General features: G+C 38.5%; 1 protein-coding gene across 1 annotated transcript in view; it reads right to left on the reverse strand.

Annotated features, from left to right (window-relative positions):
- Positions 1-25,399, reverse strand: part of LAMA2 (laminin subunit alpha 2) — a 705,005-nt gene that overhangs the window by 477,653 nt on the left and 201,953 nt on the right. The window contains exon 6 of the mRNA XM_089333528.1: positions 4,788-5,030. Within this exon, the coding sequence (XP_089189654.1) occupies positions 4,788-5,030 (243 nt within the window). The remainder of the gene's footprint in view (positions 1-4,787; positions 5,031-25,399) is intronic.

Here is a 25,399-nt window from a genome sequence, read left to right on the forward strand (position 1 = left end):
ACTCCACATAAAGCTCACTTCAGGAGGCCTTTTGTGTTGTACCTCATGAGGTAATGATGGGCTCCATGTTGGTCAATACAGAATTACCTTTAGACAGAAGGAGTCTGAAATAAAATGTAATCGTTTACCTAAATTTCTATTCATAAATTATACAAATCAGAACACCCCCCACTGCCTCACTGCTTCCCCATAAAGCAGCAATGCCAAGGATAATTCAGAAAGCTAATTTTTGATTTCCATTCCTTCATCCACGCAAACTCACACACAGAATCTTGGTATACCCTTATCAACACTAAATCAAAAGAGGATCTCCAAAACATTTTTAATATAGTACTGGGTTTGTTTCTTCCTTCCCTAGTATTTGCAATTCTAAGAATCACTATAACTTCAGGTGATGAAAAGAGAAAGAAAAAGAGTCTGTCTGTATATATAAAATTCTGTCACATAGAAAATCAAAATAGTATCAAAGGACTGCATATAGTTTACCAAAAAGAAAAAAAAAAGTGTCTTCAAGAATTAATGATGGTTTCTCGGGGGATTTTTATACAAGCCTGCCATGTTTCAAAAGCAGATTCAAAGTGAATCTAACTTCCATTGAGGTGCACTCCAGCCAAGCGGGAAGGGTTGGGGTAGGTAGGAGAGAAACTCATATGTAAATAACTGAAGGGCCTCTGTGAGAGGAAATGGGAGCTAAATCACTATGGTAACGACGACTATTTAGTTATCAGTCTAGTGACAATCTACACGACAGAAATTAAAAGCAATAAACCCAGTCATAGAAATGAAAAAAAATCTCATATTAAGAAAAGACATTTTTACAATTTTAATTCTAGGATCCCCATAGCAGTGCTATCTATGCAGACCATCCTCCTCAGTGTTACTGATATGACTCCTCTCTCAGTGACTTTGGGAACTTTTGATAAGCTAGTTATAGCTCAAAATGTATTTATTCAATTCAGACCCACCCAGAGATTTGATACAGCAAAGCCTATCAAATTTCCCAATGGAAAAACTGTAGTTTCTTTCTTCAGCCAGAAGTAGTTAGAATGACTGATACTTTTTCCAAAATAACTGATAGCCTGTTCTCCTGCAGGGTTTGAGATCGCTGGAAATACCTAAACAGTAAGTCAGGAATAGATAAATCGGAATTACAAGGAAACTTGTTTTGAAATACACACTTTGTTTCCTGAGCCCTCTTAAATCTACTGAATTAAAAGCTCTAGTCTCAGCAAGAGTTACTTTTCCAATACTGCTTGTTGATTTCTAAGTAAGGCAAATGCTCAGAGGTGCTCGCAAGTGGCAGTTCTTATTAGCAGTTCTCAGTAGATGGAGCAAAAGCAGAGGCAGCACTTGGGCTATGACTGCAGGTCTTTTTTTAAAATTTTATTTAAGGTATACCAATTTCATGTATTTCATATATTCGGATTAAGGAATACAGTGATACTTCCCACCCAACCTTGGTCCCACCTACTCTCCCATCCTTCTTCCTCCTCCTTCGCCTAGTCCCACTCTTAATTTTTACAAAGATAAATTTTCAGTTTTTTATACTCATAAGATTAACATTATACCAAATAAAGAGTTCAACAATTAGTATGAAGAGGAAAAAAAAACATTTTTCCTCAATAGTCGAGAGGGCATTAAGTCTTGATGGACGGAGCTCCCTGTGGCACTGCTGGAGAACACTGGCTATGTAGCTGTTACCCCCAGAACTCTTCCCTGTGGCTGGCCTCACAGTAATGGAGGCCCCCTGTGGTCTGTTACTTCACCTCCTGCATCTCCTATTACAGAGTTCAGTATCATCCTCTCAGAGCAGGAGAAAGCAGGGGCCCTGCTGAGCCCTCTCTTGGCACTGATGATACAAAATTGCCTTTCTAAAATGAAACTCTTTAGGCTTTCACTCCAGCTTCCTGTTTACTGTCTGGTAACAACAGGTAGGGTTATCCTTCCACTGTCCTCTCAGACCTATGCCCCATGAGGATCACCGCTCTTCAGTGAGCTTCTCTTGAGCTCAAGCACAGGATGCTACACTGAAGTGTTAATCTCTTTCTGGGTGGTTGTCATCTGGGGAACTGGACATAAGCCCTAGAGGATCCTTCCAGGAAGACCAGGTGATTAACGTCTATTGATTTCTTGAAAGCAACCTCAGGTGGAATCCAGGGAAGAGCCAAAGGAAACTACAGAGGGAGTAGGTGGAGATGGCTGGAACAACAAATAAAGTTGAAGAAGGGGATATGATACAGTTAAGAGTGAAGAGACTAGAAAAAAAGGTCACATGGTCTCCAGCAGTGATGTGGACAGAAGGAATACGGGAATTCAGATACAGAGGTCAAGGGTAGGATATCTTTTAATCAGTGAAGAATTGACGTAAGGCACCCTTCAGCTCCAAAATGATGCAATTTTCACTTGAAAGATAGAATTTTAGAATGTCCTAGAGGTTCTGACATGTGTCTCCAAAATTCCATAACAATTAATAATAAAATAATCCTTAGATTCAGTAGATATATCATTAGTCATGATAAAAATATTTTCTCTTGATATTATATGCTTAAAACAAATTTTCAGTATAATTAAGACATATTTTCATAATACCTTGTTTCATGAGTGTTCCTTAAATATCCTAATTTTTCTTATTTTGGACTTAAATTTATACTGAATGAATATTGCCATGGACTATAAGAAAGTTATTACTCAATGCCTAGTCAAAAATACATGTTACACATCCTACCAAATATTTAGAAGTGGTTGTCTGAAATTAAAATTTATCTAGAAGCATAAATCAAACCATAAAAAAGAAAATACACAGAAAATTTGTACATATTAAAACAAATAAGCAATGTCAAGATAAAGCTGTTTACTTTGCGGTATTCTTTCCCCAAACCCTGAAGTTCTGTGTAACTGTGAGAAAATACCAGGCCATTCCAAATTGAGCAATAGTCTACAAAATGTCTAAATATCTCTTAAAACTGTCAGAGGGACTATGGAGACACAATGATTAAAGGATATTCATTATCCTGAACTGGATTCCTAATGGCAACACTAATGGAACTTGAATAAAATCTGTGGTTCAGAGTAGGATGCCAGTGTCAACTTCTTGTTATGACAAATGTATTGTGGCTACATAAGATATTAGGCTTAGGGCTGACTTAGGATATAGGGATTATCTGAACTCTCCTTAACATTTATGGAAATCTAATGTGATTAGAGAAAACACTGTGGTTTAAAAAAAGGCACATGTAACTTTACCTCTCTTTATGGATTATATAATTAGGGGCAACAACTCAAGGATACCAACTAGACAGCCTGAATATACCACCTGTGAGCTATCAAAAAGATGAAGAGAGGCTGGCGCCATGGCGCCGTAGGTTAATCCTCTGCCTGCAGTGCTGGCATCCCAGATGGGCACCGGTTCTAGTCCCGGCTGCTCCTCTTCCAACCCAGCTCTCTGCTATGGCCTGGGAAAGCAGTAGAAGATGGCCCAAGTCCTTGGGCTCCTGCACCCGCATGGGAGACCTGGAAGAGGCCATTTGGCAGATGGAGATCTCTACTGAGAACACCACTGAGAATCTTTCCCCACAAAACTGGTGTATTTGAACATGGAATTTGAAATGCATTGAGGCACTGGTATGCATTCAGCGGATAACAGTGACAAAAGGGAGTCTGTGAGAGAATCCCATCAGAATCCTAACTTTGTCCCAGAAGTGCAATGAAAACCCATGTCAGCTGGGGTGAGCATGATAGAATGTGAACACGGGCTCTCTGAAAATGGGAATGTGAAAGATGACACTAGTTTCAGATGTGTGGACTAGTAAGATAACATCAGGCATGAGGACTAGCAGCTATGACAAACGGAAGGTTCAGTCACCTATATTACACAGGAAAATACAAAAATATTAGAGAAGCTTAATGAGTGAAGTTCTATATTCGACAGCAGACTAATAACCATTATTATTTTTCATCAGTTATTATTGCAACAATCATAAAATAGTTAATACTCAGAGCATTTGATAATCCATTTAATCTTCATGACAATCATGAGAACAACAACTTCATCTTCCCCAATTTAGAAGAGATGAAGTTGAAGCACAGAGAACAAATAACTGTATCAAGAACCCACAGCTAGCAACAAGGAAGTCATGGTTTGAATCTGTGGCTTAAAATCAATCAATGAATATAAAATGTTAACCACCAGATACAAAAACACCAGGGAAGCAGAACATATTTCTTAATCAGCACAGAAGCTGGTTTGCACGTGACTGAGCAGTGCGATCCCCTGCAACCTTCCATTCACGACAGCCTGACCCAAGGGAAGAAACCTCATGAAACCCTCTGTGGTAATGCCGAAAAATATCCAAAGACCCACAGATGCGCTTTTTATCTGGGTTCTTCGTGAAGATTGTATCTCTTCACAGATTCAACTCTTTTGTCTCCATCTTCCAACTGGAGCTCCCACAAATCTAAGATAGCCTGTAAGTTCTCCCGTCTTCTCTAATCATTAGCAATCCTCATTGTCAGGAAAATCTCTTCATAAGTAAAATTAATCACTGGCTTTCCAACTGAAACCCATTTCCTCTTCTCTGATCTTCACTGGAGATGGGAGACCCACAAAGATAGTTAAAATTCTCATCATTTTGAATTTTCTTTTTTTAGTTAATAACTCATTTAAATGTACCTCTGCTTAATCCTATCTTGAAATCTCCCTGACATTAATTACTGATATATTCAAGTCTTTCTGCAAATCCTGCTTTGCCATTTTAATTGTACTTCAGTAGTGAGTTTTCTCAGCTTACCTCTCCATTTTCCAAGGGGTGTATCTTGGAATAAAATGAAGTGCAGATAACCTCATCGTCTTTGGCATACGAGGGTGGGCCAGTGCGGGGGTAAATATTGTAGAGGGTTAGGCACTCGGTATCCGTCACAGCATGATACTGCCAGGGCTTGTATTCAATGTCATCAAGCGAGCGTTCCAAAATCCAGTTTCCAGGCCGAGGGGAATTAGCTGCTTTTACAATTACATATGCAATCTGGAAGACCTAGAGAAATAACAACAACATACTCAAAATTCCAAAGTATTCTCACCAATTTCCAAGGTGGCTTTAAAAAGGCTGTGGGAAATTACAACTGAAAAATCAAGTTCTTTGGATTCACAAAAACTTGAAATCCATATACAGTATTCTCATCAAACACATTTTCTATAAACTGTTTTAGGTTCCCTTGTAGTAAAATAGAAGGCTAAACAGTACTGCTTTTATAATATTACCCTATGATGTTCTCTGAAGAATTTTTACTATCATGTGTACATATTTAATAACTTCTTTGCAAGAAGAAGTGCTTCATTTTGACAGTCATGGTTGTTAAAATAATACAGGCTAAGACTAGACTTTGGTACTATAACCACTTTGTAGCATCATTTTGCTTAGTATTTGAAGTTCTGTTGTAATCGTTACCATCTAAAGTACTTACTGCATACCAATTTCTTCTCTTTAATGTGTCTGACACTAGAAAATATGAGTTAAAATTCCCTGCGTGAACAGCACTTGGTAGTCTAGTTCCACCACTTAATTCTCACCAATGCATGATTTAGATGGAGTTAGTGTGGTGCAGCAAAAACAACAGGGCTTCAGAGACACACTCCTGTGTTCAAATTGTGGTCCCAGGACTTATGCGAACCTGGGACATTTCCTACTCTTAACTTCCATGCCTTAAAGTCAATAATAAGAACACCACTGAGAGATGGTCTGGATTAAATGAGATAATGTATACCCCAAAGATCTGGCAAAAGACTTGGTAGGAAATAATAAATGTATATTCTTCTGTCTCCCAAAATAGAAAATAGTGTAGAAGAAAATTCATTGACATGTAAACAAGTGACTGCAACGGGAACATATTAAATGAAGGGTTCTGTATCTTATTTTTTAAGTGGTAAATGTGTTAAAAAAAAAAAAAGAAAGAAAGAAGCATTAGTATTGTAACTCAACATAGTGACAACTGAGGAGCATGTGGCAATCCTGTATTTTCTATTTTTTAACTTTCATTTAATGAATATAAATTTCCAAAGTACAGCTTATGGATTACAATGGCTTCCCCTCCATAACGTCCCTCCCACCCGCTACCCTCCCCTTTCCCACTCCCTCTCTCCCTTTCCATTCACATCAAGAATCATTTTTGATTCTCTTTATATACAGATCAGTTTAGCATACATTAAGATTTCAACAGTTTGCTCCCACACAGAAACATAAAGTGAAAAATACTGTTTGAGTACTAGTTATAGCATTAAATCTCAATGTACAGCACACTAAGGACAGAGATCCTACATGAGGAGTAAGTGCACAGTGACTCCTGTTGTTGACTTCACAAATTGACACTCTTGTTTATGGCATCAGTAATCACCCTAGGCTCTTGTCATGAGCTGCCAAGGCTATGGAAGCCCCCTGAGTTCACTAACTCTGATCATATTTAGACAAGGCCATGGTCAAAGTGGAAGTTCTCTCCTCCCTTCAGAGAAAGGTACCTCCTTCTTTGATGACCCGTTCTTTCCACTGGGATCTCACTCACGGAGATCTTTTTTTGGTTTGGTTTGGTTTGGTTTGGTTTTCTTTTGGTTTTCCAGAGTGTCTTGGCTTTCCATGCCTGAAATACTCTCATGGGCTTTTCAGCCAGATCCGAATGCCTTAAGGGCTGATTCTGAGGTCATAGTGCTGTTTAGGACATCTGCCATTCTATGAGTCTGCTGTGTATCTCACTTCCCATGTTGGATCATTCTCTCCCTTTTTTATTCTATCAGCTAGTATTTGCAGACACTATTCTTGTTTATGTGATCCCTTTGGTTCTTAGTCCTATCATTATGATCAATTGTGAACAGAAATTGATCACTTGGACTAGTGAGATGGCATTGGTACATGCCACCTTGATGGGATTGAATTGGAATCCCCTGGTATGTTTCTAACTCTACCGTTTGAGGTAAGTCAGCTTGAGCATGTCCCGAATTGCACATCTCTTCCCTCTCTTATTCCCACTCTTAACAGGGATCACTAACTGAGCACCAAAAAGGAAACCTGTTAAAGTGAAATGAACACTATGAGAAATGGTGACTTGATCAGCCCTCACCCTGACTGTTGTGAACAACTTAATATGTTATCCCTCTTAGTATTTTTTTTGTTTGTTCTACTTAATACTTCTGGTTGAATACTGTAATCAATACACAATTATTCTTAAGTGCAATCCTGTATTTTCAAAACAATCTGAGAGTATCAGGTGTTTAGCTTACCGGCTAAGACTTAAGCTGCGCATAGCCCATTTTGGAATGCCTGGGATGAGTTAATAACTGGTTCTACTCCTGCCTCCAATGAATACTCTAGGCAGTAGTGGATGGCTCAAGTGACTGAATGGCCACTCACGTGGAAACATGGATAGAGTCCCAGCTCCTGGCTTCAGTCCCCACCAGGCTTGCTTCCTACCCTGGCAGTGGATGAGAGCTCTCTGACCCACTTTTTCTGTCTCCCTACCACCACCCAAAAACATATGCATGAAACCTTAAGACCTAAAAAAGACATATTTGAGATATTTTGTGAGAATGCAATCAAGACATCCAAAAGAATAATGCAAAACATTACTGAATAAACACTTATGTGCAATGTCCTAGGTAGAAAGGTACAAATTGTTTAAGTTAATGTCCTATTATCAATGAATTAATAACGCATTCTAGGGGCTGGTGCCGTGGTGCCATCGGCTAAGACTCAGCTTGTGGCCCCAGCACCCCATATGGGCTACTGGTTAGTGTCCTGGCTGCTCCTTTTCCAATCCAACTTTCTGCTGTGACCTGGGAAAGCAGTAGAAAGTGGCCCAGGTACCAGGTCCCTGCACCTGTGTGGCAGACCCAGAGGAAGCTCCTAGCTTCTGGCTTCAGATTGGCCCACCTCTGGCTATTGCAGCTATTTGGGGAGTGAACCAGAGGGTGGAAGATTTTTATCTCTGCCTCTCCCTCTGTCTGCAACTCTACCTCTCAAATAAATGCTAAAAAATACATTCTAATAAATGGGACAAGAGCTGTGGTCTTCCTACTTTTTAATTGTTGACTATTACTGTTGGTGGTAAATTAAGTCTGTGATTGTAAAAGGGACTGAAGTTACATCTTCACAAATAATAATAATAAAAAAAAAGACGGAAGGGAAAGAAGAGGTTTGGGGAGAGACATTCTTCAAATTGTACCTGCAAAATACATGAAATCTATTCTCTCTATATTAAGAAAACTGAAAAAGAACAATGGTAATAAAGTAATATATATTTGTCATTAGTAACTGGTGTGAGGTCTGGGAAACTTGACAGCTCTATGTTCTTGGTGGCTTTGGCACAACCTGTAGAATGGCAACCAGCATTGTGATGAAAGGGCCTTCTGCGCTCTGAAGAGAATTGTGAAAGAATGTTCTGGAAATACAATTTATCAGCTTCATATTTTTGACATGGGGCCTTTATGAATACACACACAACATGTATGCTAAGCTCTAAGAGATCGCATTAAGAAATAGGAAAAGTTGACATGGAAGGAACAATACATCTCTAGCATTGGTCCTTTTAGATATTTATTAGAATGTGGGCATGTGTGTGTATGGCTGGGAAAACTGCAGCTCTCAAATGACAGAGTAGAAGAGGTATTTGCCTCTTCCATACAGTTGTGGAAATGCTGGTGGCTAAAACATAAATGCTTCTGTACTTGCTGCTGTCCATCCTCCCAAATTCCACCTCTCCCCTGAGACTTTTAATTAACACCAACATGTCAAGGAGAAGCCAAAACATCTATTCTGATTTGTCAGGATTATAACCACTCAGTATTGTTAAATATCATTGCAAGTGGGAAATACTAATGAATTTCAATTTACAAAAACAAATCAATGCATATAATTGCAGGTAGACATGCATCTCTCTATATTTGCATTTACATATTTGAGTATCCTTAGACATCCAGGGAAGTATGGACATGAACATATATGAAGCTTTTACCTCTGGCGTTTGGAAAAAAGAATCAAGGTGAGACAGAGCAAAGCTTTTACTTTTGTTCACACCTGCTAGATTGCTTTATTAACACAGATGTTTCACTTTTTAAAATTATTTTTAAATTAAGAAAAATTAAAATATCAGAGAAAGGACACATGTATGAGTAAGATCAGACATACTCCACCAATTATTCTACAAAATATTTTTCTGGAATTTTTGGGGTGTTGTTCTTAAGGAATTAATTCTTACAGACAGTTCATGTACAATAATTTATTAAATGTAACTTCTTTATAAAAAATTCACTTGATCTTTGGTTTAATTGTTGGAAATCACAAAGTCTTCCTGACAAAGTCTTAAATTGACAAAGAAGGAGGATAAATTGTGAGCACCTGAAGGGCAAGGACTTTTACATCTGAACCATGCTGCAATCTTCATTATAATTCTTTGGAAATGGAAAGAATTCAACATTTATTAGATTTACTTGAATAATCAAAATCTCTGTAGCATTCTCCAATGTTACTTCCACTGGTTTAAAACTTGCCTTTTCTGTTCATTAGAATTTGAGTCCCAGTCAAAACCAACAGATTATATCACTTTCAGAAAAGAAGGAATACATTTCTTGAGTGTTCATTCTATTATGTCTCTGTGAGATGAACAAATTATTTACACTGTTTTATTCTGTTTCCAATTTTTTTTTTCTCCAAAGTCAAACCATGGAAGAGATAACAAGATAATGAGTATAAAATCCAGTATTCTCTTTGGGAGGGAGAATCTGTATAAATATTTAAAGTTACCACCTTTCCTTCCGGGAAAAAAATGTGTAGAGATTTTTTAAGAAAAGAAACAAGGAGAGATAGCAAATAGTATTAGGGATTACAGATTCTCAGTAAGAAAAATAAGGATACACTAAGGTTACAGATAAAGAACTTTCTTCATAAAGTAGCTCAGTAAGCAAATATAGAAAGACACAAAACCCTCTTGAAGCTGCAATATTGATTTATGACTTAGGAACTTCTGTTTTGGCTGTGGAATAATAGATAATTAATCCATGAAAAAAGTTATACTAAAAATTCCGATACCTCCTTCTATAAATTTTTATAACAGCCAGCAAGCATTAAGTGACATGGGAAAGTGTCTTTGGCTGACAATATTAAAGGAGTCCCCAATTCAAAACAGTATTCCTCTGTTTTATGGAATCTTTCCACTCCATGCAAAATTAATTAAGTTGCTTGGCATGGACTGTTTTGAATAAACTTGTGAACTGTTCAAAATAGAACTACTAAAAACACAATGAATAGTGGTGGCATTCTATGAAGACCAGAGAATGTGAAAATTTAAACAGTGATTTTCTAAGTACTCCAAGTTTTCAATGGCCCTAAAAGAATGTAAGGGTATCTACACCACTCTCATCAACTGTCTTGTGTTTTCAGTACAAAGATTCTTCTAGTTCCATAGTAATAATACTTTATTTCCAGATAAATAAAACCCCAATCAGTTACTGTTTTCAACAAGGAAAGCCAATTGCACCATTATAAGAAGTACTGAAGACCACTGGGCTTCAGTGAACTTAACATATAGACATGTAATATCCTGATCCTGGTTTTTTGGAAGGCACTTTTACAAACTTGGTTTCTAAAAAAATTCAATTTAACTTTTAAAATAATACTAAACATCAAAAGTTTTACTGTAACAAAGGAATCTATTTCATATTCCATTTGATACAATTTGCATGTTACCTAACAAAAATCATATAATTACGTCACTTAATGCAGCACTGAATTAGATGTTCCTTCTGTAATAAGGAAAGTATTAAGAATTTGATCTCAGTGTGGAATTGGTGTATAGGGTCTTTATGAAGAATTATTCAATCCCAAAGTAACAACATACCATGATCATCATATAGACAATGTGTTTGATCTTTAATCATATTATGACTAAGATAAATTTTTAGTTGAATAGCACTAGGATAAAAAGATTCCTCACAGCTAGAGTAAGCAACCTAGAAGCTTTGGTCACTGTACATACTTCCCTGGAGACAGATGTTTTAGCTCACCTATAACCCGTGGCAGTTAAGTCTGACATCCGTTACCAATTTCCAGCACACTCATTACTGAGTTTTTCAAACAACTACCTTTTGCTATAACTTGGGAACAAATTTTCTTCCAGCCCCTTTCTCCCCTAGAAGAATCAGATCTAGAAGATAACGGCTGTCAATAACTATTGTGTTTTGGTGATTTCACTGAGGCTTTTGTGTCACTGATACACAGTTAAAACAGCCAGGCCAAAGTATGATTGTTTAATGATGTTACAAGGCTACTGGACCTCAGGTTCTTATAAGGTTACTTCATAAAAACCAACACAAATACTATTGAAGGGTACTGTCTACAGGAGATGGCACTTTATCCTTTCCATAGCACTTAACCTGAGTTACTCTTTACTTCTTCATTCCTTCTCTTATGAGAATTTCATGTGGCCATATAATTTCTGCCCAGATTGATCTCTGCCTCCTTCCCCCAGTGTTATCTGTAAACTTCCCATAGTGTTCTAATACCTGATCTTGCCCATGTTACAAATTTTAACATTTCTATGTTATTTTTCTTAAATATTTATTTATTTGAAAGGCAGAGGCAGAGTGAGAAAGAGAGGTCTTCCATCCACTGGTTCACTCTCCAGATGGCTGCAATGGCCACAGCTGGATGGGTCTGAAGCCAGGAGCCTCTTCCAGGTCTCCTACACAGGTGCAGGAGCCCAAGGACTTGGGCTATCTTCTACTGCTTTCCTAGGCCATAGCAGAGAGCTGGATTGGAAGTGGAGCAGCCAGGACTTGAACCAGCACCCATATATGATGCTGGTACAAGAGAGAGCTTTAACTGCTAGGCCATAGTGCTGGCACCATTTCCGTGTTCTATGATGTCATCTCTAATATATTTTGGAAAGTCATCTGTATTCTTAGTTCTAATAGTGTGTTTGTCAAATAATCTTACTTCTCCATAGAGGTATATTGGGTTTTAAAAAGTAAGTAGAATTACAGAATATAAGAACTAAAAAGTAAAAGAGAAAATATGAGTTTTCAAATTTAGTATCCACTGGAATAACCTGAGGAGTTTTATAGAAATGTAACAATGTGTCTCTATTTGAGTTGATGAATACAGTTCAGGCAGCTGTCACCTCTTTCACTTGTGTCCTCTAAAGAGAAAACATACAGATAAGAGAAGAACAGGGAGGAGGTCAGCAGTCTTCTGGGAAGTCAAGGAATGGCTGATGAAAAGAACAGAGGACATGCACCAAAGAACTCTGAGTGGCAGTAGCCCACGTGGACGTCTAGAACCTTACCAAAGCCAGTCCAACGGAACAGTAGTTAGAAGTGGGCTGAACATCAAAAATTCACCGAAAGTCTGTATAAAACCGAAGATTCATACAAAACCTTCTGCCCACCTAAGCAACACATAACCAAGCAAAAATCTCTGACCAATTTCAGAAAACTTTCCTGGATCTTAAAAATTATCTGGAGGAGCTGGTGCTGTGTCGTAGCAGGCTAAGCCTCTGCCGGTGGTGCTGACATCCCATTTTGGCACCAGTTCGAGTCCCCACCGCTCCTCTTCCAATCCAGCTCTCTGCTACCGGCCAGGGAAAGCAGTAGAGGATGGTCCAAGTTCTTGGGCACTCGCATCCATGTGGGAGATTCAGAAGAGCCTCCTGGCTTCTGGCTTTGGATCACTCCATTTCTGTCCATTGTGGCCACATTGTGAGTGAACCACCAGATGGAAGATCTCTCCTGCCTCCCTCCTTCCCTCCCTCCCTCTCTCTCTCTCTCTCGTTGTGACTCTATGTCTCAAATAAATAATCGTTTAAAAAATTATCTGGAGACTATTCTGATAATAATTTTACTACTAGACTGAAGTAAGTTCCAATACAAGTTTTTAACTGATGTTTCAAACTTAAACAACTTGGAAACTTGCCAATTATGACTTTCTGGGTGAGGTTTGTGTCCACTTGTAAACTGAGACTTACTTCAAGAAACTGAGAATCATGCAGTGGGGAGCTCAGGAGATGCTTGCTTGCCAATACTTTCCATGTTGAGACAAATTCATTTAAAGTGATTTCACATGTTACAATGATTTGCAGCTGTCACTCAATGGCAAGGTTCGGCCCACTTATCCAGTTCCCCTCCACCAAGTGCCCATTACAATCACTGACCATGAACTCAGGGGTGCTGACAGCAGCAGCTGTGCCCTTCACCCCTGCGTAGGTGGGTCCCCTGGTGCGAGAGAAACAGGAGCACTTTGCTCAGATGTTTAAATGCTGACATTAAACTCATGTGATGCTAATACCTTTGAAAATGAATTACACTATCAGTCTAGAATTCCTAAGAAATGCTGCTCTCACCAGATGACTGATAATCCTTTGAAGAAGAAATTTTAAATTATTTGTCAAAATGGTTTTGCAAAGGGTTTAAATCAATGCCTAATGCTTCCAGGGAGAGTATTTGAAAACTTCTCTACGTTACTCTTCAAGAAAGCAAATATCAACTTTCTTTTAAAGATTTATTTAGTTATAAGGCAAATCTACAGAGAGAGAGAGAGAGAGATCTGGTGGTTCAGTACTCAAATGGATGCAACAGACAGGCCTGGGTCTCTCAGGAGGTGGCAAGGCCCAAGTACTTGGGTCATCATCTACTGCCTTCCCAGGGCCATTAGCAGGGAACTGGATCTGAAGTGGAGCAGCCAGGACTTGAACCATGCATATGGAATGGCAGAGTCATAGACGGTGGTTTTAACTTGCTGCGTCACAATGCCACCTCCAACAAATACCAATTTTTAATTCTCTAAACAAGAGCTAATTTCCTGCTTTCCCTGAATTAATATATAAATGTCTTTAAATATTCATTTTTTCATGAAAAAAATATTTTTTTCTAGAGCTGGACCATTTGATTTCAAAGAATTTTAGCAAGCAAGAATAATCAGGAAAACCCTGAGATGCAAGGGAGAAATATATGGTTATATGTAAAAAGTAGCATAGACTATATTGTGCTAGTACACTAGTAGCATTCTACTGTTTGCTAAGAAGGAACCCCCTTGAAATGATGCTTCTGTAACTACTAATGCTCACCAACGTCCCCGTAGAGCGATGCCCAGACATTTACTGTTTTCAGTGATGAAAGCAAACAGTACACCTATAAAGGGAACCTGAGTCTGAGCAAGTCTCTGAACGTCAGTGTCAGCTGCAGGACAGACGGTGGCAGAAAAGCAGGTAAATAGCACTGCAAAAGTACAATTACCAAACGCAGACTGTGAGAACCTCCACTGAACAAGCAACGTGGTTTCTCCAGAAAAATGAATTAGGAGAAAATAATGATATTATTAAGAGAGTAAGATCAAACAAATGCAATGACTTTATGTGCTTTCTGATTTAACCAACCACTTGTTTAAATATATTTAGGACTTGGGGTCAGCACCATGGTATAGTGGGCTAAGTCTAGGCCTGTGGCACCAGCATCCCATATGGGTACCAGTTCAAGTCCAGGCTGCTCCACTTCGGATCCAGCTCTCTGCTATGGCCTGGGAAAGTGGAAGATGGTCCAAGTGTTTGGGCCCTTGCACCTACATGGGGGACATGGAAGTAGCTCCTGGCTCCCAGCTCCTGGCTTAGGATCAGCTCCGCTCTGGCCATTGTGGCCATTTCGGGAGTGAAACAGTGGATGGAAGATCTTGCTCTCTCTCCCTCTCTCTGTAACTCTGCCTCTCAAATAAATAATTCTTAAAAAATGAATGAATGAATGAATGCATATCGGACTCTTAGTGGAGAAACAGAAGGCTGGCTATTCGTTAATATGAAAGAAGTAGCAACTGATAATTTTTAGGAGTCATAGTGGTTTTATTTACAAGAGTCTATCTTTTACAGATACATAATATAAGACTTATGGAGAAAGTGAAACACGAAATTTGCTTCCAAATAATCTGGGAGGTGGAATAGGATATAAATGATTTTAGAAGTGCTGTGGCTGAGCCATGAGTTAATGTTTATAGGTGGGCTCTGGATACATCTAGGTCCATGGCACTCTTGTTTTTGTTTTTTTTTTTGACAGACAGAGTGGACAGTGAGAGAGAGAGACAGAGACAAAGGTCTTCCTTTGCCGTTGGTTCACCCTCCAATGGCCGCCGCGGCCGGCCGCTGCAGCCGGCGCACCGCGCTGATCCGAAGGCAGGAGCCAGGTGCTTCTCCTGGTCTCCCATGGAGTGCAGGGCCCAAGCACTTGGGCCATCCTCCACTGCACTCCTGGGCCACAGCAGAGAGCTGGCCTGGAAGAGCGGCAACCAGGATGGAATCCGGCGCCCCGACCGGGACTAGAACCCGGTGTGCCGGCGCCGCAAGGCGGAGGATTAGCCTAGTGAGCCGTGGCGCCAGCCTCCATGGTACTCTTTTCTATATTTTAGTATGTGTTTGAAAATTTACATAATCAGAATTTAAAATGCTTACTAATACATCATACTTTAATAAGCAAATAATTCTCTTTCAAATAATGATATTACCACTCCTGGTAATTTAGTGCTTGCTCTTAAATGGCAAACATTTAACGCATTTTCTTAATTATCTTGATAAATGGTTAACTCTGTTTTTACTATGACCACACTACATTCTGAGCTTAAGAAATATGTCCTAATAATTCTCTGAAATTAATTATCAACTACAAAAGGCATTGTTGGGCCAGAAGCCCTCTATGTTTTAGTCCATTCTTAAGAAAACTAGTAACAGTAGCAAATGCAATACACATCAGAATGAATGAGGTCCTCCCTTAGCTTATTAATGTGTTTAGTATTCCATGCTTCATTAAACTGCTATCATTTTTAACGATGTTAGCTTCAAGGAAAATCCAAGCAAGCATTTTCCTTGTCTTTAGCATTGTCCTTGACATCTATCTCTCTTCACATGTTTCTCGCTCATTTGAAACAATCTATGGTCTCAAAAGATTGACCTGCCTCCTGTGAATAAGTCATTGGCACAGCATGGCTTTCACACCAGCTACTGGTAAAAGAGCAGGTAGGCTGTGTCCCCCATAGAACATGGCAGTCCTTTCAATGAAACCATCACAGATCACGATATTGGTGTGAATCACAGACAATCAGGAAGACAGTTTAAAGCTTGCCTTCTAAAAATTATTCACCTTGGAGAAATACCAGATATTGCCTTTGTTTTTGTGCTTCTATAGTTACCAGGGTAAAAAGAGCCTACAAATTCTCCAATTTATGACATTATGGACATGAATGTATCACTCTAGTTCAAAGCATTTGGGGAATAATAGCAAAGATTTGCAGTGATGAGAAGAGTCAGAAATACAATGTTAACACTCTAGAATAACAAATCAAAGACAGAATGAAAGTTTCTGGTCTTGGTTCATGAATTCTTTGAACAGATCAGACTCACTTAACACTTATTCAATTTCAGCTATTACAAACAAAATAACATGGGCTATTTTCATGCTCATATAAAATCCCATATTCTTTTCCTTCCTGAGGGATTTGCTTAAATGTACTCTGTACCCTCTGTTTTATTACTTTACCAGACTTTCTCTACTTAATCCAATGCAGCCCATGGGCCACACCTCCCCCCTATTATAATCACACACACAAGAATTACCAGTGACCTGGCTGGAAAATTATCATTCTTTTTCTCCATCATAATATGCTTTGAAATACCCACATCCTTGGACCTTCTCTTTGAAAAAGTGACATTTATTTATAATTTAAGATTTTTTAAATAAAAAAGTGCTCTCCCAATGCAGCTTTTTTCATAAAATGGAAGAAGTTAAGATAGAAGTGTTCAGATGACTGTACTAGCCTGAATTTCTAACGTTTGTATGAGTGTCCCTGAGGTGGTTCATTTAAATTTGACTTTCCTAAACAAAATATGTACCAATGTTATATTTGCTGCCCTATTTTTTGCCTACAGATGTTTGTTTCTGTTAACAAGAGCTCTATGAGATAGATAGGAAATGATTAGAAAATTAAAGGAGATGGCTGGGGGTCTGATAAAATAGTGGTCTCAATCGTGGGAACCTGTGAAAATTAACTTATATGGCAAAGGGACTCTGATGATATGATTTAGTTAAAGACTTTGAGATAAGAAGATGGTGTTGGATTATCCAAATGGACGCAGTGTAACACAGGGGTGTCCTTCAAAAGAGAAGAGAGAGGCAAAAGAAGAGGTCAATGTGAGAAGATGGCTTTAAAGCTTCAGGAAACAACCACAAGCCAAGGACAGCAGGTGGCCAGTAGAACCCAGAGGAATCAAGGAAATGAATTCTACCCTACGGATCCCGTAAGGGAACACAACCCTCCCTACATCTGGAGGTAGCCCAGTGATATTCAGGTCAGACTTCTATTAAATTATAAGGTAATAAACTGATGTTGTTTAAAGCTACAAAATTTATGGTAATTTATTCTGGAAACAGCAGAAAATAAATTATATACCAGGTAACTTGCTTCAGTTTACATGCCTAGTAAATTATGGAACAAGTTTATAGATCCAATTTCCATTTTTTCTTGTTTGCAGAATAATACCGTTCATGATTATGTGTATTTCAACTTCCTATGCAGACATTTTTCCCTTCTATATCTCAATTTCTAGTCTTATGTCCCATTGATATTTTAAACTGAACATATACAACTTTCATTTTGCTTTGTAGTAAGGCAATCTTCAGTGTTTTCAAAACCAACTTTAAAGTTGCTAGTAATAGAAACGTATAGTACCCTATAAACACATAACCGATGTCCATTTATGTTTCAAATCCAGTTGAACAGGTGATCAAAAGTGGGATACTGCCCCTGAGATAATTTAAGGGATCTCTAAGTTGATTCCTACAAGTACCTAAAAACGTTGATGCTGAAGCTACAGCACTAATAGGTACAGATGGCAAGCTCCGCATCATTAATAGAGAACAAATTCTACCAAGTTAATATTAAGTATTTCTAAACCACTTTTTTCCTTCTAAAGTAAAAATTTGCAGAGCTTCAAGCATGATTTATTAAGCTTGCCTTCACCCCAAATTTTAAAGAGGTGACCTCACTTGCCAGTGAAGTCAAACAGTGTAAGTGAAATGAAAAATGAGAAAACTGCAGTCTGATGTCATTCTGGCTGCAATTTATAAACAAGGTTAAGAGACGACACTCATATGATGATACAGACATTTTCTAAAAACTGAATGCCAAAAAGTTAACAAATATTTCTGCAAGGTATAGAATAATCAAGAATTACCCAACAAATTCTTCACTCTTTGGATTCTGCCTTGATTACTGCCAATTCTCTTTCAGTTTGAAATTCACAAAATCCTAACATGACCTTGGTGATGTCAAGTCAAAATGATTTATGAAGCACAAAAAAGATTTATGAATTTATGAGAGCTGATTTCTGAAAGATAACATAGCACACACAACACTTAGAGAACTTATCTGTCTTCTCTATGCTGCATATTCCTAAGTGAGTGTCTTGCTGTTAGCAGATTTGACTGCTCATGGTCTTTCTAAAGGTCTCTATTTGGTCTAATTGGTTGCACCAGAGTCTAGTGTGTTCAGTTTCATCAAACTGGGACTCATACTGCAGAAAGCAAAAACGGGAAGCTCTAAAAGTGGCATGAGAACAGTGTTCTGGAATTGAAATATTTCCAATTCAACAGGCTTAGAGTGTCACAAGAAGCTATGGTTATGGTTGTCCTGAAAAGGGGCCAATGGTCTTAGACCCTTTCTGTGGTTCCAAGTATCCCTTTGTTAACCATCCTTTAACATAATGAATCTAGGTAAAAGCCTCCTCTAGAAAACCATACACATATTTTCACTTAAAATAGGATAAAATTTTGTGACTAAATTCTGAAATCACTATCCAATACAAATGTTAGTCGCAAAATCTAGAAAAAGTCTCAGAGAATAATGCATCCTTGGATGAAAGAAGTTCAACAATATACAGTGAAGTTCTGCCTCATTTGTGATACTCAACCATTAAACTTAGTCCTTGGGGTTTCTGTGAAGCCTGACTGACTCTAAACAGTAATGTTGCAAATCATCAATAGTAAAAACCTGACATTAGAAATCCAGTCCACATAAAGAATGAATGAATGGCGGCCCGTGCTGTGGCATAACGGGTAAAGCCACTGCCTGCAAACCTGGCTCTTCCACTTCTGATCCAGCTCTCTGCTATGGCCTGGGAAAGCAGCACAAGATGGCCCAAGTCCCTGGGCCCTGCACCCATGTGGGAGACCCAGAGGAAGCTCCTTGGCTTCTGATCAGCGCAGCTCCAGCTGTTGTGGCTATTTGGGGAGTGAACCAGCTAATGGAAGCATGCACTCTCTCTCATCCCTCTCTCTGCCTCTCTGTAGCTCTGCCTTTCAGATAAGTAAGTTTATATATAAAAAAAAAAAGAATGAATGGATGAACTGTGCAATTCTACCATAAACACGAATGAAGAGATAACTAGAGAAATTTAAAAAAAAAGACTAATGAAGTGATAGTGAAGAAGCCCAGGCTTCTTGCCTGCAGTGAGTATAAAAATGGCATCGAAAATAGTAGCCATAAAACAATAGGTAGTAAATACAGTGTTAATGAAAGCAGATTTCACATACATTTGGCATGGAGGGGACTCCTCTAAATGTTTGTCCATTTCGTGTTTTATTCTATCTAGTATTACCACCAACGGAACAGCTAAAAGCCTACCGATATTCTTGAGTTAATTCTTTCAGTGTATAGGTCAGAAACTTCAAAATTAAAATACAAACCAAAAGAAGGTCATGTTTTGAATTGCAGATATGCTTGACACGAACATTTCAGAAATGCACCGAATGCTTGATGCGCACAATATCATAGGCTACATACAGACGCTCTTTTGTAGCCTAAACGAAAATGAAATTATTTAAATAGGAACAGAATAAATTGATACATCTATATTCTCAGTAATCTTTTTAGGGAAGATTTAAAAGAGAACATTCAAATGGAGGTTGGGGTGACTCCCTGTTTAAGAGGAGAAAAGGACAGTTGCACCCTCAGTCCACTGCACTTGGGCTATTATTCTCACTTCTGTTTTCCAAGACATTCTTATTATATTCTAGAATTTTGCACTTCCATATATATTTAAAAGACCCACAGGGTGACATTACATAGTTTTCTGGCCTTTTTATTGTGGAAATATTATTAAGCAACACATAATTTATTGTGCCAGCTTTTAACCTCCATGTTTAAATACAGTGGTAAAAGCAAAGTTGCTTTCTCATGGGGGTTATGTTCTAGAAAAGCAGGCAAAAAAGCCATGTTTTCAAAAAGCATGCACCGGGTTTTGAAAGCCAATTGTGTGCCTATCTCTTCTCAATTCTCTTTAAAGATACCATCCTGGTCACTAGAAATCAGTCATAATGAGAGTTTTTACACCATGGAAATTGTCTAACCCTTTAAATTAGGGTTTTTTAAAAATCACCTGGAGAGCCAACTTACCACTGCAGTGATTAATAAGGCAAATGAATGAATAACACAATCGTAGGCAGAGGTTTCTTTAGCAGATGATCAAGGAGACTTTCCAAGAAGGGGACATTTGAGTAGAGATCTGAGTAACACGAGGGATGAAACCATGACGACATCTTGGGAAATGGCATTTAAACCAAGAGAAATAAGCAAGCATTAAGAGATTGATGCAGGAGTAAGCTTGGTCCAACCCAACAAAGTCAACATGGTGGAATAAAATAGGAACAACAGACTGTGGATGCTGAAGAAGCCCGCCAAGGCTGGGTCATAGACAGGCTGCACAATGCAGTAGCAAGTTTGGACTGAGGATTCCCCTAGAGGATTTTGAGCAGATAGGTGATGAAATCTAATGAGTACCAATTTTTTGAATGTTACTCTGGCTGTGTGGGTGAGTGAACCATGGAGGTGAAATGTGGCAAAAGAGCAGTTATACAGGTAGTGAGAGCAGTTCTGGAGTGAGTGTTGATTGTGGCCTAGATAAGGGTGGTAGTGCTACAGATATTATGTTTCCAGATTCAGGAACCATTTTGTAGTTAGAGCCTCCAGGACCTGAATAAAACACATGAAGGGAAAGAAATAATCCAGGATTATTCCCAAGGATTTTTATTTGTTTTCATTTGCAAGGACAACTGAATTAAGACTGGAGCTATTCTTTTGAGAAAAGTACATTTTTAAGAAAAGTAATATCAAGACTTTTGTTTTCATCTCTGTGATGCTCCATTAGAAATTCAAATGAAATTACTGGTTAGTGACAGCTGCAGCATAGCACTGAATGGGCTCTGCCACCCAGGGAAGCTGCTTCAACTACGCTGCTTTCTAAACTGGAGACAGAAACAGAAGCATGCTGCTTGCACAAAGTTATGCAGATTACAAACATGGCACACATGAAATGCTTAGAGCGCTGTTGTGGTCCCGTTAAATATTAAATGTTAAAATCAGTAACAATAGTTCACCTATTTCGCATATATTACAAAGAATCTAAATTATATTTTTATAATTATGAAAGACAAAAACACATTGGGTACCAATTGACAAGAGGATTTATAACTTGGAAGCTTTAACTAAAAGAAATAGAGAAAAAGAAATGGATTAAACAGATAAATTGATTAACAGATAAATATTGGGGTATTTTAACAACTAAAGTATTTAACTAGAGATAAAGATGGGCTCTTCACACAAATAGTCATTGATTTTGGTTGCCTTGCTTATGGTAATGAACAGAGAAGAAAGAAAGGGTGTTATGCATGATATAGTACACATTTTGAATTATTAATTTATTACTTAGTTTGAAAGGTCATATTACTGACTATAATGATACTGGCAGGCCCTTTAAATTCAGTGGTGTTTCTGAGGTTCTGCTGGTTGTCTCTCACTTAGATAACCCTTACATAACAGAGTGTGTGCAATTCCTATGGGATCTGGAACCAGGAATATAAGAGATCATATATTTATAATTTTCAAATAACTAAATTTCCAGAGCTAGTTATATGGAGAAAGTTGTTCTTATATAGTATCCAATCAATAAAACAGGTATAAAACTTTATCCATGGTCAGCTCCGTGGCTCACTAGGCTAATCCTCCACCTGTGGCGCTGGCATCCTGGGTTTTAGTCCCAGTTGGGGCACCAGATTCTGTCCCAGTTGCTCCTCTTCCAGTCCAGCTCTCTGCTGTGGCTCGGGAGTGCGCTGGAGGATGGCCCAAGTCCTTGGGCCTTCCCCCGCATGGGAGACCAGGAGGAGGCGCCTGGCTCCGGATCAGTGCCGCGCACCAGCCGCGGCACGCCGGCCACAGCAGTCATTGTGGGGTGAACCAATGGAAAAAGGAAGACTTTTCTCTATGTCTCTCTCTCACTGTCTAACTCTGCCTGTCAAAAAAAACAAAAAAACAAAAAAACAAAAAAACAAAAAAACAAAAAAAAACAAAAAAACAAACAACAACAACAAAAACCTTTATCTATGAGGTTGGCACTGTGGCATAGTGGGCTGTCTTCAATTGCAGCACTGGCATCACATATGGATGCTCATTCTAGTCTCTGCTGCTCCACTCCTGATCCAGCTCTTTGCTATGGCCTGGGGAAGCAGTAGAAGAAGATGGCTCAGGCACTGGAGCCCTAAACCCAAGTGGGAGACCTGGAGAAGTTCCTGGCTCCTGGCTTCACATTGGAGCCCAGCTCTGGTGATTGCAACCATTTGAGAGTGAACCAGCAGATGCAAGACCTTTCTCTCTGTCTCTCCCTCTCTGTAACTCTGCCTCCTAAACACACACACACATACACAAATTTTAAAGAAACTTTATCCACAATATGCTACCAATTTAAAAAATACATTTGTGTTTGTTGGGGGAGGGGACAGAGGGGATACAGTAATCCTAAATGTTAATGTTAACTAATTTGTTATAATACATAAAAGTAAAATCTATACAAAAAAGTTAGCTCATGAGACAAAAATTCATAAATATCACCATAATTGTTATGAGACCTAAATAAAAATCTCAAGGTTTATACTGGAAAAATAATTAAGATGAAAGTAACAATAGAAAAACAAAACGCTTCAAGAACAAAAGTTGAAGCATTAATCTGAAACCATCCTGAAAATACTAGAATGTAAAATTTTTAAATAAAGAAAGATGTCTTGTGAAATGTACTTTAGACTTATTTATGTGAGACAGAGCTCAGATTTTCTTCATTTCCCAAAAGCTTGCAACAACCAAGGCTGGAACATGCTGATTCTAGAAGCCTAGAACTCAATCCAGGTCTCTCAGGTGAATGGCAAGGATGCAACTACTTTAGCCAGAAACATACTTTCTTTATTTTTTAAAGATGTTATTTATTTAATTGAGAGGTAGAGTTACAGACACACAGAGAGAGAGAGACAGAGAGAAAGGTCTTCCTTCCGTTGGTTCACTCCCCAAATGGCTACAACAACCAGAGCTGCACGGATCCAAAGCCAGGAGCCAGGAGCTTCTTCCTGGTATCGCATATGGGTACAGGGGCCCAAGCACTTGGGCCATCTTTTACTGCTTTCCCAGGTCATAGTAGAGGATTGGAAGGGGAGAGCCAAGACTAGAACCAGCACCCATATGGGATGCCAGCACCGCAGGCGGAGGATTAACCTACTGCGCCATGAGCTGGCCCTGAAAGATACTTTCATGTAGACATGAAGGTCACAGGTAAATTTGGAACTAGAAATGTTAATGAACATCAAGAAAAGTAAAAGTAGTCTTAATACAGTCAGTGTACAAATAGGCTATAAAGAACAGATTCTTTTCGGGAAACTGACAATAAACTTTGGGAAAAACATCCCAGAAAAATATCCCCATATTATATATAATCAATACAGCATATTTGTATGTATTTTTTGTAGAAACCAAAAGCTTTTAGAATCCAGAAAGCCAGTGTATATTTAAAGAGTCATATTCTACTTGATGTTTAAATATTTACATCAATAAAAAAGATGCATCAGGGATTGGATTAGCAAATTATGCTATTTCTGAATGGTAAAATTTGTATTTTATTATAGAGGAGGAAGAGAACATAATTACGGTAATAATGTCACAGTAACAGTAAGCGCAAAGTTCAGCAATGGGAAGACTCAGTGCAGCAGTCCATTTATTCAACAGTTTCTATTGGGCACCTATTACATACCAGTAACCAACATTCACAACATAGATGTTGTGAATCTATGTGATATAATTTAATGCTGTAAAAAGGAGTATCAAGAATTCTTACATGTGTGGGCTGGTGTTGTGGCATAGGCATAAAGATACCACCTGCAATGCCAGTACCCCATATGGGCACCCATTCATGTCCCAGCTGCTCCACTTCTGACCCTGCTCCCTTCTAAGGACCTGGGAAAACCAGAAGATGGCCCAAGTGCTTGAGCCTCTGCGACCCATGTGAGAGACTCAGATGAAGCTCCTGGATCTGTCCAGCCCGGCCCAACGCTGGCTGTTGAGGGCATCTGGGGAGTGAACCAGCAGATGAAAGATCTAACTCTTTCAAATAACTAAATCTGTTTAAAAATAAAAATAATCAATCCTTGTTTTCCCTGTCTTACAAATGCTTCCTCTGTAAAATTTAGAGTAGGGGGTTCAATTTTTTAAGAGGTAAGGACTTTAAATGCTATGTTGATATGCCAACATTCACACAGGGTTCTATTGTGGTTATGTGGTAGGCTGATGCTCTTAAAAATCAATAAACCATATCAAATGATGAAAGGATTTAGAGTTCTGTAAGCCATTTTGATCAAATTAGCTTACGGATGATGTTTCTCAAGTCTTCTAGATCAGTGTTTAGTCTATGGCAATTGGGATTACCCAAAGAATTCTTATCAGAGATTCACAACATTCCTTAACATTATATAACATCACCAATGAATAGCACTTAGTAGTGTGATAATTCTGAGACATTTTGAGAAGACCAAAAACATATATAGACATTTAAATTGTCTCCTGATATTTTCAGTTGTATCTATCTATCTATACACATATAATCTATCTAAAGACAAAAAATGTTAGTAGCATTTTGGTAAATCATAAGTTCCACTTTGAGGAATAGTTTAAATTTTAATACTACTTTGTATCAGTTTGGTCTCATTTTCAGTGAGATCATGCTTAGTGGCAAATTTAGTCTTGTATAGAGCAGAGATGCCTTGATACTCCTGATTACTCAGAAGTTCAGGTAAGGAGTTAAGTCTGCTTGGAACATAAAGGTCAGGCTCTGAAATTAAAGAGAATGAGGTTTCCCATTGCTTCCCAGTTGTGAAATTGAGTAAGATGTTTCATCTCCTTGATGAAAAATGTTTTCATTTGTAACACAAGAGGGCTTCAAGTAATTCATGGAAGGTGTGATTAAAAGAAAATGCCCATTTTCCAAGAACAGTTTGAACACCCTCATGGCCTATTTCTTAGAGTTG

This window comes from Oryctolagus cuniculus, chromosome 5 (genome assembly GCF_051225735.1).
Source record: "Oryctolagus cuniculus isolate XC-2025 breed Fujian yellow rabbit chromosome 5, ASM5122573v1, whole genome shotgun sequence".
NCBI classification, from domain to species: domain Eukaryota; kingdom Metazoa; phylum Chordata; class Mammalia; order Lagomorpha; family Leporidae; genus Oryctolagus; species Oryctolagus cuniculus.